The 17,218-nt window shown below is 41.8% G+C and overlaps 1 protein-coding gene across 1 annotated transcript in view; it reads left to right on the plus strand.

The window, feature by feature from the left end:
• ADAMTS12 (ADAM metallopeptidase with thrombospondin type 1 motif 12) overlaps positions 1–17,218 on the plus strand; it is a 278,989-nt gene that overhangs the window by 218,029 nt on the left and 43,742 nt on the right. The window contains exons 15-16 of the mRNA XM_074995694.1: positions 8,874–9,118; positions 10,403–10,544. Of these exons, the coding sequence (XP_074851795.1) occupies positions 8,874–9,118; positions 10,403–10,544 (387 nt within the window). The remainder of the gene's footprint in view (positions 1–8,873; positions 9,119–10,402; positions 10,545–17,218) is intronic.

Here is a 17,218-nt window from a genome sequence, read left to right on the forward strand (position 1 = left end):
ACTAAAGTCAATTTAGCTTTGCTGGTGGCTTTCATGGGATAGGATATGGCCATTTCTGTATTTTTAACCTTGATCAGGGGTTTTAAAAATATAATTAATTTTACAGTGGAAAACTCAATTACAGTTAACTCACATAATTAAAGCAAAACAAACCAACTGGATTTTAAAAAAATAGTCACCATTAATCACAGTTTTAATCGCACTGTTAAATAATAGAATGTGTATTAAAATTCATTATAAATATTTTTGGATGATTTTTGACATTCAAATATATTGATTTTAATTACAACATGGAATACAAAGTATAAAGTGCTTTCTATACATTATTTTTTGCACTGTAAAAATGACAAGAAATATAAGTAGAACCTCTCTAATCCAGCGCACTCTCAGCTGGAAATATCTTTAATCCAGCATGATTTTAGTTAGCCAGATAACCACTTACCATGGATGTGGCCAAGTCTTCCTTGGTCCCATAAACTTTGTTTAAAGTCACCAGTCCTGGTTCTCAGTGTTCTGTGCTGTTATTTAGCTCTAATTTACCCCTGAATGTCTTTTAAGAGCCCAGTAAGCAGTGGAAGTGTTGGTAATGTGCTAGACAATATAGACTTCCTGCGGTCCGGCAAATTCTCTCATTTGGCACTAGTCAGGTCCCTGAGGACTAGAGAGGTTCAACCTGTGGTATTATTTAGTTTGCCTCCTATAAGCACTGTAGTGCACTCTCTTTATCATGGAAGTACAACTGTCAAGTGTAGAAGTTTTATTTTATTTCACGTAGTTGCATCAGGACACTTCCGTCCGCAGCGCTTTGAAAGCATTGTTTTCAAACACTTATGGCTCAGCGCGGCTATATGGGGGTCCTTTTCAAAAGGACCCTGCACCTTTCGATTTCCCTTTATTCCTCTACACTGAGAGGAATAAGGGAATTTCAAAAGCTGGGGGGTCCTTTCGAAAAGGACTCCCGTGTAGCCACGCCGAGCTGCGAGCGTTCGAAAGCGGCACTTTCGAAGGGCCGCGGTTGGAAGTGTCCTGAGGCCAATGATCAGCACCTCATTAATCCACTTTGAAATGGCCATTTGCATGGCTATTTCGAAGTTTTGGCCAAGTGTGGCCACAGCCTACTAGTTTAACACTGCAATTCAAACTATGATTGATTGTGACTTGTTTGACAGCCCTAATAATTTCATTCTGCCCCTTTGCTAATAAGTGAAATAGACATATTGGACCTGTTCAGCAGCCACACATGCTCAGCAGGGCATTCCCACTGTTCTGTACCCACCCAGAAAGCACCCCAGTACCTGGCCCTTCTGCAAGTAAACTCAGTTTTGTTCAGAAAGACTAAAGGTCACATTCTGTCATCCTTCTCACATGGAGTTCTATCTTCTTCCATTAGTAACCCCACTGATTTCCCAGGTAAGTTATTACTCAAAATACATGGCAGAAATCTGGCTCTAAATAACTTTCCCCTAGTCACACACATAGTATATGGCAGATTAGGAATAGAAACAAGATTTTATTTGTCCCAGTCCTATGCCTTAACCATACAAGAGAAAAGTATAAGCTAGCAAACAATTTTTTTCCATTTCTACCCTGAGATGATATTTTATAAGGAAGATAAAGGAACCTCTATGTTGGGTTGCACAATAATTTCCTTTTCTAGCCAGTAGTCACCCCACCACTGTCTTTATATTTCATTTTAAACATTTATGTGCAGACACTTGCCAGTCCAGAGAAATGGAGAGTCACTGCTGTGGAAAGAATGAAAGAAAGACAGTGAGTTTGTTGGCTAATTTTCTAAGATTGCGTAAATCTAGTTTTGATGCTGCACTCATTAAAAAGAAAATAGGAAAGTAATTAGCTGAATATGCAAAGCTATCACTGGCTTTGTTTGCCTAAAGGTTATGTCTGCTCTAGAATTCTGCAAAGCCTCTTTTACAGTAAGAAGTTATGTAGGGCTGATAAGACCTTTGGCTCATCAGTTCAGTATATTTAACAAAACTGGGTCAAAAGCAAGGTATACATAATGCCATGCATTCCAAAAGTAAGTCTGAAGATTTTGTACTGGCACAGAGTAATAGTAAAGGAAAGTTAATAGAATTTTGATCTAAATATGTCAAAGACAAGTCCAGCTGGGCTTCTGAGATAATGCTTTCAGTTATGCTGGTGTAGCAGGACATTTTCGATGACTTCAAATCTACCAAGAGACCAGATGTGTATCTACCTAAATCATGCAGTAAAGAGCTTCATGTTCATTTTAAATCATCTGAGGCTTTGAGATGGACTGTAACGCAAGGAAATCATTTTCATCTGAAAAATGTTTTCTGTTTTTTCATATCTCAAAGAGCTGCTCCTGATTAAAATGTTATCTTAAACTGAATTCCTACTGCTAACACTTACTTTGCTAATTACCTTTTTATATGCATTCTACTACTACTTGTACTTTTTCAAGTCCTTGAAGGTGATACATTAGCAGATGTAATAGTGTGCTATTGAGTGATAGACCTAAGCTTTGACTGTAGAACTTCTCCAAAATGTTGGAAGGATACATTTCTAAAAGTGAGCTTGATTTTGAAAATGGTCCTTTCTTTACACTAGGCCAAATATGAGACAGCAGGTGACTAAAAACAAACAGGAGACTGACAGAGTAAAATTGAGCTGAGTTTGGTATAATGCGTAGATGTCAAGGGTCTAATTCTGTTCCCCTTTACAGTGTTGTAATGGTTTACTTCAGTGGTGTCATTCCTGCATTTATATCAGTATGAAAATATGCAGTGTCCCAGGATATTAGCAAGAGAGGCGAGTGAAGTAGTATCTTTTATTGAACCGACTTCTGTTAGTGAAGGAGACAAGCTTTTGAGCTTGCAAGCAGCTCTTTTTACCCAGAGAAGGGTTCTGTATAGCTCAAAAGCTTGTCTCTCTCACCAACAGAAGGTAACGTATGTCACCTCATCCACCTTGCCTCTCTATCGTGAAAGGGCATCCAAGCCTTTAAACTACACTGTGTTTTGGCTCTGCAAGGCTCCAGGATTAGGCTCTTGACATACATTTAGTTATAGCATAAATTTCTTCTTAAACTACAACGTTTCCATTCCCTTCAGTGGCTATGAGGGTGTACACTTAACTTTTCAAAAATGAGTTAAATGGGGAAAAAGTTAATAACCTCAGTGAGTAGCTTGGATCAAAGATCTATTTTAGTGCCATCGACATTAACACTCCTGGATTAAATAAATCCAATGTATGTGCTAGATGGCTATGACAAATTGACTGTGCTGGTGTGTCTCAAATCTTCAGATCCTTGTCAGACTGAGCTGTGCACCCTAAGCTGTGAAACCAGGATGACTATGTAAAAACAACTCACAGCATCTTAAAGTGGAACAACCAAATGACTGAATAACCTGCAGCTCTTTAGCTTTGCTTTCAAACGTGGCACAGTAATCCCTAGAAAATTAATGTAGCCATCTGGGAAAGCAGGAGATAATTCAGCTGGTCAAAAGAAAATTAATATAATAAAAAGACCAGAATGCAAAAACGTATTATGAAACTGTCCCAGTATACCTTCAAACAGCGCTCAGTAGCCTTTATCACCTTGTGGCAAACTTCGGCACTTGTTATAACTTCACTGCACACCCAATATGTATAACCATACCCTCGCTCCCTCCCCCAGAGCCAGGCACCCCCCGCTCTAACCCAGTCCCCCTCCCTTCTTCCAGAACCAGGAATACCCAGTCCCACCACCCTGTTCTAACTTGATGCTGTTGAATCACCAGAGCTGCCATCACCACTGCCGCCACCCTGGAACTGCTGCTACCATCATTGCTTTCACTGCCCCACTGCTGCCCTGCACCAAGCAGTGGGGCACATGCTCAGAGCAGCGTACGGCATTCCCAGGGCATGACTCTGAGGCACACTAATTCCTGCTTGGCTATACACCCGTGTGCCACTTCACACTGGTTGCAGAGCACTGCTTTAAAATCCAAAATAATTGTCTGAGTAGTTGCTTATCAGATATTTGTTAAACTTGTATTTTAAAATGGCGACGCTGTGATTACATACAAAACTGGAATAATAGTACTTCTTTGAGGGTCCCCGTGGGAGCTCTGCCTGAGGTGTGTCAGCACCTCTGTGCCCACGAGCCAAAGATTTTCGTAGCAGTGCCCCTCAGCTGGCTTCCCATGTGTGCAGAGCACAGTCTCGAGATGCCTGTGACAGTTACTGCTCCTGTGTGGGCAGCCTTGTCACCTCAGTTCTCTTCTCGCCACAAGCTCCTGTGTTATTTCCCTCCTGCTCCCTCAGCCCTCAGACCTGAGAAATAGACAGACAAACAGTCAATTGAGATAAGAAGTCTTTAAACAGGCTCTGTAAACATCAAACAGACTTTAAAAGCTTTAAAAAAAAAAAAAAGGAAAGGAAACTGACAACAAGGAGAGCTGCTGACAAGTCTTTGCTTAGACCAACCCTTTGCCAGCTCCCCTTTAAAATGCAACCAGCCCCTCATCATGGCCAGTTTCCCAGGTTTTAAAGAGTGCTCTGCCTATGGCATCTCAGTCCCTTTGTCAGAGGGACACTCTCACTGTGTCCAGTGCTTCGGACACCAGCACAAAACTGAAGGCTGTCCTCACTGCAGGAGCTTTTCAAACTGATCTCGCAGAGGCAGAGAGCTCCACATCTGGCTCATGGAGCAGGCTTTGGTTCCTGCAGCGCAAACAGACTCCCCCCCTCAGGTGCAGCCTGCAGGGGACCGAGAGCACTGACAGGGCTCTGCCATTGACAAGCCCTGCAAAGAGAGAGAAATGCTCCAGAGGTGAGGCTCTTTGACGGGGCAAGAAGAGGTTGTAAGCCTCTTGGGGCTCTGTGTTCCCCAGAGCGCAAGGAACCGCCTCAAAACACCACAGTGCTGCCCTCCCTGCAGTTAAGGGCGCAGCCCAGGTGTCCTCACCGAAGGGGCTAGAGAAGGAAAGGTCCAAACCCTCCTTATCTAAAGCAGCGAGGCTCTTTGATAAGCCCTCTGCCTCAGCTCAGCAGACTAAGCTGGTAAATGACCACAACACACCTGCGTCTGTTCTCACTTCCCCAGCCTGTGCCTCCCTTTGGCCTATCTACAACATAGAGGGTTTTTTCAAAGGTGCTGGCAGTGGTCACTGCGTTCCTGAGAACAAAGGGAGTAACCGTCTCTCCCTGTCTAGACAATTGCCTGATAAGGAGCCAATCCTGGGAGCAGAATGAGCAAGCAGAATGGTTCACCAGGACTCTTTTCTCCAGCCTTGGTCTGTGCATAATCCTTCAAAAGTGCACCCTTACACTGACCCCAAGACTCAGATTCATAGGGGTGCTCCTAGACTGCCAGACTGCTACAGCCTTTCCTCCACCAGCCTATCTTCCACCAGGCTGAAAACAATACAAAACCTTCTCACTGGTCTGCAACTTTCACCAACCGTACCTGCCAGGCAATGCCTATGCCTCATAGATCACTTGGCAGTAATGATATTGGTGGTACACACATGTTTACAAAGAAGACCCATGCAGGCATTGTTCAGAGTGGTATTCAGAACCCACCTATACCTGCTGAACAAGTCACTGAGGATGTGTCTACACTAGGAACTAACTTTGAAGTTGGGGACTACATCAAAGTAGCCAGCAGAGAGTTAACACACATTTTCCCTTACTTCAAGGTTAACTTAGAAGTAGGGAGCCCAACTTCGAAGTCCTTACTCCATTCCCAGGAATGGAGTACTGTCCTACTTTGAAGTTTAACTTTGAAGTAGGGTGTGTGTAGACACTCTTCTTCGCAGTTGCTTACTAAATCTGCAACGTCAAAGTTATTTTTATAGTGTAGACACAGTCTTGGTGTTCCAGCGAAGGTCAGGAGCTCCCTCACCTGGTGGATACAACCTAGCAATGTGTGCATAGGAGTGCCTTTCCAGAGACCCCTTCCTACACTCACGATCACATCAGACTCTTCCCTCTTGGGGTAGGGTGCTCATCTCGGGGACCAAATAGTCCAGGGTACATGGTCCCCAAATGAGCAACTGCAACACATCAGTCTCCTAGAGTTGAGAGCACTTCGGTACATGTGCATGCAAGTCTCCATTGAGAGCTCCAGCTCTACAGTGAACATACTAACAGGCAATCCAACAGCCATGCATTAGATAAAAAAACAGGATGGGGTACGCTCAGAACAACTCTGCCAGGAAGCAATACTAATCTGGAAGTGGTGTATCCTCTGTCAGATCCACATTGTCACGGCTCACATCCCGGGCAAGAACAACATACCGGCACACAATCTCAGTTGCATTTTCTCAACAGACCATGAGAGGGAAATCAACAAGTCCTCAATCCACCACACTTTCTGCAAGTGGGGCTTCCCAATGGTAGACCTATTTGCCACAGCTGCCAACATTCTCTGCCCCCTATCTTGCTCCAGACATGGAACAGGCTGCAACTTTCTAGGGGACGCATTCAACATCACATGGAATGCACCTTTAACTTATGCATTCCTACTGACACCCCTCATTCAGAGGGCAATAACCAAGATAAGACAGGACGGAGCTTGGGTCATCCCAGACAAACCTAGTTCTCTGACCTGCTGCTTCTCTCCAGGCTGCCTCCTCACTGCTTCCCTCCTGCTCCAATGGTCCTCACTCACCAGAACAGCTCAATTCACTACCCAGCCATCAACTTTTTCCACCTGCCTGCATGATACCCGGCTGGCTGATGGACTTGGAGCTCCTGTGCCCACCGCAGGTTTGCCTGATCCTGGAAAACATCGGAAGACCGACAACAAGAAAGATGTCTCAAAAGTGGCAGTGTTTTATATCATGGTGCCAATCACAATCGTGCAACCCTGTACAATCAGGGGTTCCACAAATACTCACTCATTTGACCCATCTGCAACAAATGAACCTGTCAGTAAGCACCATCAGGGTCCACATGGCTGCCATATCAGCATTTCACCTGCTGATTCAGGACTGTTCAGTCTTTACTCACCCTTCAGTCAAATGATTCCTGAGGGACCTTCAAAATCTGTTTCCCCCAATGAAGGACTCAGCACCAGAATGGGACCTTAATTTAGTTCTCACATCTCTCACAGGGAAGCCCTTTGAACCATTGGCCACCTGCTCCCTGCATCTGTCCATGAAGATAGCTTTCCTTGTGGCAATAACATCAGCACGCAGGGTACGAGAGATAAGCGCTCACATGTCAGAGCCTCCCTACTCAATCTTTTACAAAGACAAAGTGGTACTAAGTTCGTCCTGAAAGTGCTCACCTCATTCCACTGAAATGAACCAGACTACCTATAGGTATTCTTCCCCAAGCCACACGCCAGTGACAAGCACAGGTCCCTGCATACCCCAGACCTTCAGCAAACACTGGCCTTTTACCTGCAAAGAACTCAAGATTTCCATAAGACAGCTCGACTGTGGGTCTCCATGGCTGACAGGTCCTGTGGCATGCCCATTTCCAAATAAAGTCCTTATGTGGATTTCCAGCTGCATAAGACTTGCTTGTGCTAACATGGATAAACAGCCTCCTGCTAATCTTCAGGCACATTCCACACAGGCAATGGCCGCATCTACTGCCTTTCTCCAGGCCATATCCACAGAAGGCCTATGCAGAGCAGCAACATGGGCCTCTGCACATACTTTTACACATCGCTATGCCATACAATCCTACTCTGACTCTCAAACCAAGTTTGGCCACCCCATACTATTATCGGCTGACACATCAAATCTGAAGGTCCCACCTCCAAACCTTGGAACTGCTCTGTAGTCACCTAAGGTGGGGCAGCCATGAGCACCCTCGAAGAAGGAGAGGTTACTCACCCTGTGCAGTAACTGGAGTTCTCCGAGATTGTTGTCCCAAGGGATGCTCCACCACCCACCCACCCATCTCCCCTCTGCTTCGGATTTCTGCCTTGGCGTCTGGATCAGAGAAGAACAGAGGTGAAAAGCTGCCTGTGCATGAGGAGTAGCTGTCACAGGTGTCTTGATCCTGTGCTCTGCATGCACAGGCAGCCACCTGAGGGGCACACAAAAATCTTTGGCCCGTGGGCGCAGAGGTGCTGACGCACCTAAGGTGGATCACCCACAGGGGCAACCATCTGGAAGAACTCCAGTTACTGCACAGGGTGAGTAACCACTCCTTCCATATTTCATAGGGGTGTTATGAGGATAAATACAATGGAGCCTCAGGTGCTCAGGCACCATGGTAATGAGTGTCAGATACTTATCTAAGATAGATGCTTACAATGGCTCGGTATGATAAGAGTCAAACCCTCCTTGACTCACTCACACAAGTGGACCTACTGAGGCCATTAAGACTATTTGTGAGAGTAAAACTGGCAGCATTTAATTTGAAATCCTGTTGTACACTAGTAAGTATAACCAGTAAATCGTGCTTTATTTCATTTTGCTGGTAAAATCTAGACTTCCTGTTGGTGGGTGAAAACACAACCTCTTTGTTTGGTCTCTGCCACTGCAGTATCTGAATCTCTCAGTCTTTCATGGATCTACCCTCACAGCACTCCTGTGAGGCAGGATGTTAAATGGAGAACTAAGGGATAGAGAGGCTGACTGACTTTCACAAGGTCACACAAATAGTCTGTGGTACAACAAAGACTTGAAGCCGCAGCTCACAAACCCCAGGCTAGTGCCCAAAGCACTGTGTCTCTCCTCTCATACCTTGGTGACAGCTGATAACATTCCCTCCAAATTCCAAAAATCCTTTCTAATCAGCGGCATCATATCTTAATGCAACCATCATAGATCATCTGACTAACCAAACACTGAAATATACAGTGACTCTTTTCACATGTCACAGTATATGTATGGTACGTGTTGCCACCTATTCCACCCTAACTGGAGTTCTTGCCTCATTAGGTTATGTTGACATTGGACTGATTCCAAAAGGAGCAAGGAACATCAGAGTAGCAGAAGTGGCAGAGGCAGGAAACTTCCTTGCAGTGCGGAGTGAAGACCCAGAAAAGTATTACCTAAATGGGGGATTTATTATCCAGTGGAATGGAGAATACAAAGTGGCAGGAACAACATTTCAATATGAGAGAAAAGGTGATCTCGAAAACCTGACAGCGCCTGGACCCACCAACGAGTCAGTGTGGATACAGGTACAGTAAAAGAACAGCAGCAGAAGCTGGTAACGAGCTGGAAGCCGAGTGCTCTGGAGCTTTGAAAGCAAGACAGGAAATATAACTTTTATAAATCATTCCATTGGTATTCCATCAAGAATTCCTTAATTATCTTGATTTGTCTTTAAATGTAGTCATACCACTGAAGGCCTTGATTCAACAAAGTTACTTTAGCACATGCCTATGTTTAAGAGCATGAGTACTCCCATTGTCTCTGCTTAATTAGTTACGTGCTTGAGTACGTTGATGCATTGGGGCAAAAATCCAGAGAGGAAAAGATCCATTAATTCATTTAATGCCAACTACCTAAGAATGATCCCTGCATATATGTGCAGTTGATTTATCCTGTCTTGCTTTAAATATGTAAAGCTAATATTTACCTTGAGGAATGTACTTGCAGATTCCCTTTTGTTGTCTGTCTGAATGTATCTATCCATCCTCCTATTTCCCCGTTTACTTATTATGCCGTAGATATGTATTAAACATAAGACCACAGAAAAAAGAAGGGAGGAAGGAATCAAACCTACTTGTGCATCACTTCTACATCTTGAATATATGGGAAGGACGTATCCAAGTGAGTTTAAAGGATAATCCGTGGCCATTATGCAGAGTAGGAGACTTAGAGCAGGGAAATAAGATTTCTGACAGTGTTTAGTGTTGCCTGGTTAGGTGGGAGTAAAACCATTTTATGGAAGTGTTTCAGTATTTCATTGCCTAAAAATTAGCTCCTTCTCTGCCTCTGTTATCTGTCAAAAGTAAATAAACAATTTGTTTGACTTGCTCACTGCCTGGGTCTACTAAGAATTTTCCTTTTTGTTTAAAGAGACATTTTAGAAAACAACATTAAAGCAATGATTTGATTGATATGCTGCGATCTGCTGAGGTACTAGATGGAAACTGGTGTTTCATACATCTGGAAGACTGTCCTTTATAAGATTAGCATATAAATAGAGGTATTAATAAAAGTCCATTTTCAGTTATCTCCATTTGTTTGTTGCATAGCCTTCTTTTGTAAGTGTTAGAATACCATATACTGCAACTCAGATTTTCACAAGTGTGCTTGGTTTAGTGCACCCCACATTGAAATGCACCTTCTCCCCTCACTGCCAATACCTGTGCACAAGTAAGAATTTGATATAGACACTCATGCTTCAAGAGCCACATGTTCCCATATCTACAGACACTTTGGACTACACTCTTGAAGAAGTGGGACAATGTGTAACAATCACAGGCAGTACATAATGTAATCATATCTATTTTTAGCTACTCTTTCAGGAAAATAACCCTGGAATAAAATATGAATACACTGTACGCAAAGAAGGAAGCCTTGAAAATGATGTAGGAGATCCAGAATTTTTTTGGCAATATGGAGCCTGGACGGATTGCAGTGTAACATGTGGAAGAGGTTAAAAAACACCCTTTTTCTATTATCCTTTTCATTCAATGGCATTTGATTCACTCTGTTTATTATAAATACAGTAAGTCCTCAATTTAATGGACTAATGGGGGGATGGGTTGTCCATTAATGTTGAAAGTCCATTAAATCCAAATGGTTATACTGTACTGTATGATGATGCACTGACCTTCCCAGCCCATCACTCACTCTTGTCCTCTGCCCCTGCTTCCATTCCCCACATCTCTCCCATTCTCCCCCTCATTCCTCCACCTCCCTCTCCCAATTATCAGGAGAGCTGCACGCCAGCTTGGCTCCTTCACCTCCTGCAGCTCTCAGCACACTCATAACTGTAGCTCCTCGGCCCCAGTGGCCCCAGCTGCTCCAGCGTCCCCAGTGGCAGCAGCTCCTCCAGTCCCAGCAGCTCCAGTGAGTCACCAGCATTTCTTTGGGAGTGGAGGACCTGGTGGACAGCATCCATGATTTCCAAAGTCTTGAAATCTGGATCCATTAAATCAAGGGTTTGCTGTAGATTATGAAGCCAGAAGGGACCACTGTGATCATCTAGTCTGACCTCATGCCCAGCTAGGTTTGGTAGAATTTGATTTTTTAAAAATAATTCTGGCAGATAATTGTGTTATGGTTAATCATTTTGGCCCCTATTTCTGTAGTGTTTATTTTCACAGTTGTTGGAAATCAATAGTTCTGGGGGAGTGTCACACAATAGGTATATAATGACCTTATGCTTTAGTTTCAAAATGTTTAAAATTTATAAGCTGGCTGTCTTGTCAAAGCTGCCAGTAAGTTTCATGCAATATTCACTGTGTGGTTTATATATTGGGAATGTAAAAGGCATATGCTACTGGTAATAAGCATTTACATATTATTGGGACTGTAATAAATTTATGAGTAGCATTTTCTTATTTTGCCTTTCTATAGATTTCAGGTATCAATGGAAATATTTTTTTTCATAGCTGTGGGTGTTTGTATGAGGCAATCAGTATTACTGATACAATTCTAATCTTTCCATGCCAATGTACAACATAGGCCATAAAAAGTCCTTGAATTAATTCTTGTTGAACTAGAACATATCTAAATTTAATGTTGATTCTAAAAATTGGCAGTGATGGAGACTTGACTATTGCACTTTTGTTAAAATTGCTTTGGTGCAGCAAATGAGTTTTTATAACACCTTGCCTGAATTTCATTCTCTTCTGCAACGCAAACTGACAAAACTAGTTTAACCATGAAAATAATCAATGGTGCACTTTATTTCCACTCTGAATTTGTCTGACTTCAACTTCTGGCCATTCAGTCTGAAAGAGTCTGGGTCATTTATAAGATTAGCATATAAATATAGGTGTTAATGAAAAGAGCCCAATTTCAAATTTTTGTTCGCAGTATAGGTACTTAGAAATTGTAATTCCAGTTTTTTTAATCAAAATATCATGCAGTACCAAATTAGATGTCTTACATGTGTCTTACGTACATTAATTCTCTCTTCCTTTAATTCGCGCTCTCTCCCTCATTTGAATGTTTATTCTGCATCAGCTCACAAATGTGTTCGTATCATGATTGCCCTATGCTACCATTAATTTTTAGGTATGTGATCCATTCCTCTTCATCTGTTTTGAGGAGAATTTCTCTGTGTTGGAATGTAGACAGAGTAGACAGTTATGACACGGCATTCCGAAAACCATACATAACAAGTAGAAATGGAAAATGTCACCTTAGTCATCTCCTAGCTGCTACAATTTTGTTCCCTCCTTAGCTTGTGTAGTCTAATTAGAAATGACTCAAGAAATCAGATTCCTATCACTTCACTGTTGTACTGTTAAGAAATTGCCATATATAATATTTAGAGGGTCCAAGAATGTTACTTTAACCGCATTCTAATAATTGAAAAACAAAATTCAGGTGAGGTCCTTAAGCCACTGTTGCATAGGCGGTTGGGTTGGATAGTGACAATGGACCATTGTGACCTTAATATTATTAAAATTGCTTATGGGGCAGCACATGGGTTTTTATGAGAGCTCATCTGAATTTCATCAGCTTCTACAAACCAAACTGAAAAATTAAATTTTACAGTTGTTCCACTGGAGCTATTGCTAGCACATTGACTGGTTGCACCTCCTTTGTCAGGCATGGCTGGGACCTCTAAGTTCCCATACAAGAGAATTTTCTGGACTGGGGAGGTCCAGGGCTTCTGCCGGGCTATAGCCATGCACTCCCTGGGCTGCTTTGGCTCCAGGACTTCATCCCCAGCCCGGGCTCCCCAGGCCCTCCAGGGGGCTCCAGCTCTGTTCCCTAGCCTTGTGGGGCAGGGGGGGTACTCCTGCTCCTTCCTGGCTGCCAGCAGGCAAGTACTTCAGCCCTCACCCCCACCGGCATCCAGCCTGGCCTCCCCTCATCTGGGACCACTCAGGTCTCGAGGGTGCCGGACAAAGGAAGTAAAACTTGCAATAGGAATCAGTGATTTCCCAAAAATTTCTCGGTAATCAGCTAATGAAAAATCATTTTGGAGAACTTTTGTCTGTTTAATTCTTTCTACATTGTGGTGACTTAAAATATCAAAATTGCAATTCAGTATAGAATTGTAAATCAGACAAATGTTTCACGTGGAAAGCAGAATAGGAAACATAAGGTAGAATACAACAACCAGAACTTCTGTAGAAATGGCTTTGTTGACAAAAGGTAGCATTTGGAATATTATCCTAAACAGATTAATGAAGTGAAGTCTGTGGTAACTGAAAGTGAGCATAACACAATGAAGATCCCTGGGGCATTTCTCGGAAACAGAGGCTTCAAAGCTTTTCTTTGAAACACAAAATGTATTTTTGGAGAAGAATGCTCTGAAGGGTAATATGCAAGGGTTTTGGGTTTTTTTAATGGATTGGTAACTTTCAGCAGTTAGATTCCACTGTAAATAAGTCTGTCTTTGGCTTTGTTGATTTTAGTAGGTGTCACCAACAGCCAGAAAGTAAGTGATGTAGTAGGAATCCCACTGCCTGAGTAATTTATCACTATATTACGTAAAGCAGTGGGAGAACAAACTTGCATGTGAGGGGATGGCTAGGAGGACTCTGGTCTTTTTCCATTTCTAATTGTTATGTTCTTGTGAGTGCTGGGAGATAATTATTGGTTACTTGAACACCTAAATCTCATGGGATGCAAATAAAGGAGTAAACAAAAATATTTTACAACAAATTTAAGACAAGTGCATTAAGGCAGCAATGATGAGCATTAGTGCTCGTGTTTAAATCTTCCCTAGGAGGAAAACAACTATGGTTATTTGTTTTCCATTGTTTGAAGTCCTGGATTGTTACAGGTTTCATTTTAGGAAATTAATGCCTGGGGTCAATGTGATTTTTTTCACGCTAATTATGCACTCCTATTTTTCTCAGAACAGTGGTTTATTGTCAGTCAATAAATCACAGCATGATTTTCTTGTTAGCAGGAAAAAATCCTCCAAAATTAATTAACTGAAACAATTAAATCCCCTCAGATTGAATATTATAGAGTATACATATCTGAACCCGCACAATCGTCGTAGTATGTAAGTCAGGGGTGGGCAAATATTTCACTGTGGATCAGTCTGACACTGTTGGTCCCTGGCAAGCCCCACCTCTATGTTTATCTGCACCTCTCCAGGTATCAGGTCATTGTCGCTCTCATTAGCCGCAGATGGCCATTCAAAGCCAAGGAAGCAGTGTCCCTGTCTGTGCCACATCCTTCCACTCCCATTGGCTGCAAATAGCAATCTGCAGCCCATGAGAGCTGTGATCATTCAATACCAGTGGAGGTGAAGGTAAATATAGTGATGGCAGCCCACTAGAGACTAACCCTGGTGGGCCACTACTTTTGTATTGCCAACCCTGATCTAAGTGCTGATAATATTTAATATTTAATGTAACAAATGACATGACAATGAACTTACATCCATATTTAATTTGTTTTCTTAATATTAACAAAGCTATTTTCTTAAGTGATCCCTGGGGAAAAAAATTATAATCCTGGGAAACATCTTTTGGTTGAAAAGCTACTTGAGTAACATGTTTGCTCTTTGGCTCTTTTTTTGGACTACCAGTGGATCCCTTAAATAGATGACCCCAAGGCTATTTTGGTTTGCTAATTTCTAACAAACAAACCTCCCCAAAGTTATTTACATTTTTTTTCAACTACCAGAATTCACTTCTAGTTCTCTGCAAAAATGGAAACTGAAAGAGAGGATTAATTTGGCCATTATATGGCTTTTGAGGGAAACTAGGGAGTGAATCTTAATAGATCATTATACGTGGAGAAAGAAACTTGAGTAGGCCCACTAATTTTGCCTGTTGCAGATGGGCAGCCAGCGGCAGTGGAGCCTTGGCACAAAAGGGGAAGTAAATTGCTTATCTATGACAAAAGCAAACTATTCCCATTTCCTCACCCCTCTAGCCAGGGGAAAATGAGAATCACAACTCCAGTCTTCCTCTGCACCTCACTGGCACTACTCTGCACTGCCTTCTTATTTAGGATGGATCGTGCTGTTTTCTAGACTTACACAGCAGCACCTTTCTTTGTGTATTTGAGAAATGCCAGCTCTGTGTAGAAAAAGAGAAATTGTTACTCTAAACACGTATCACGAATAATGAGGCATCGGAAATATATTAACTGTTGACCTTCTAGAACCGAAAAAGTATTGACTTATTAACACTAAATTAATGTGAAACTTTTTTCCCCATCATTGGGTCTGTTCACTATGAGAAGCATGAAGTATTATGTCCAAACTGTATTCAATCGCAGTTCTCTGAGTTCCATAAAACTAGTTTCTTGGATTTGACAATAATTATTTTAGCACAATACAGGGTATTTTGCACTCATAATTGAATGTCATTGACAATAGCAGAGCTATTATGCTAAACCCAAGCCATCTTAATATTTTGGAAATAAGTGTTGCTAAGGTGAAGTGGGTTAAAGTTGACTAGAAGAATGTCTTCTATTAATAAGCATACTATATAAAAGTGTTGTTGAAAATATGTCCAACATGGAGTCAGAGAAATGAGAGTTAAGTTTGTTTTAACTAATAGGTGGTGGTAAAATGACCGCAAAGGACTTTGTGATCATAGTTTCCTTTAATGAAGGACTAGATAGTACATAAAATAAGAGGAAATGTCATTTACTTTTATAGGCAAGTTATCCGCTTAGATATCCAATGGGATAAGTTTGCTGCAAAATACAAGCATTTTCTTTCCTGGGAGCCCATCTGAAGTAGGTGGAAAGTCTCCAATTGACTTTAGTGGGTGTTAGATCAGACTCAAAAATTATTATCACAATCTGTCAACATTAGGTGGCATCAATCTATTCTGCCTCTTACAGCCTGATCAGAGGAAAATTAGAGCAATCTAACCAGATATTTTATGGAGCCAAGGAGGTGAAACTGAGATTCATAAATGGCTAAACAAGTCATATGCTGTGGTCTTCCAGCATATAAACTACAGATAAAAAATGGGCGACTGATTTTCATTCATCCTTCATTATTTTTCTTCTCTCCTTTGTATGCATTTATCTTTAGTATAAAAAAACTGGTTCAAATTAGACTACAACAATAAATAGATCATGAGAGATAAGAGATATCATCTGAAATTGACTCTCCCCACATATAAATAATAAATTATAATAAAATATATAAATACTATGTATACTTACATAAAATATATAATCATGTAAATATATTATTGTACAATTATAGAAATATACAATTTATAATTTAAATTATATAAAATATAATTATATGAAATTAAATAATTGCCAATGCCTCTTATTTTATGGATTAATTGTAGAAGATTTTCTGAGAAACATGATTACAGCCTTTAAAAATGACTGGTTGTATTTGCAATTTGTTACCTACAATTATTTTTAAAAAAGCAAGGAAAAACATAGTAAAGGTTTGATGCCTCCATATAGGTCAAATAATCTCAGACTAAGTATACATAAGAGGGTTTTGTTGACAAAATGGCCATTCTTTCAATAAGAGCAACGAGGGGTCCTGTGTCACCTCATAGACTAAAAGAAATGTATGAGCATAAGCTTTCATGGGCAAAGACCCACTTCATCAGATGCAGTCCCTAATCACCTTACCGCAGATCGAGATCTCCTTCACCATTCTTGAAACCACAGTCTTCTTCAATGTGCGAGTTTGAGTCACAGCAGTACCAAGATAGCCGCACCTCCATGTCACCACCTCCTTCATCTGGGCGTTCACACTCCTATTCCTTGCACAGGCATGGTTATAGATATCCCCGCACAGGTGCTACTTGCCCGTGAGGCATCACTATTGCTGTGCTAGATCCTGGGACTATGAGATTCGTTATCATCAGGACTGGGACATGCATATGCAGCGAGAGTCACCAGAGAGATATTCAGTGACATCATGGTCACTCAGCCCATCTCTGGTAGATCCACCACCATTAGAACCTCAACCTCCATCCCCAACCCCCCAGTCAAGGAAGAGGAGGCTTGTTTCTTAGATACTGATGTGACTCCTGGAGCACCTTCCCCAACCGATACTTCTTCATCCTCACCAGATGAGGTGGTCAGTCCTGGTGATATATCTCCCTCAGTGATCTTAGGGAAATTCAGGAGCTATTCCAAAGTGTAGCCAGTAGCCAGGATGTTAAGCTGGTAGAGATTCAAGAAAGAAAGCA

This window comes from Carettochelys insculpta, chromosome 5, assembly GCF_033958435.1.
Source record: "Carettochelys insculpta isolate YL-2023 chromosome 5, ASM3395843v1, whole genome shotgun sequence".
In the NCBI taxonomy this organism is placed as follows: Eukaryota; Metazoa; Chordata; order Testudines; family Carettochelyidae; genus Carettochelys; species Carettochelys insculpta.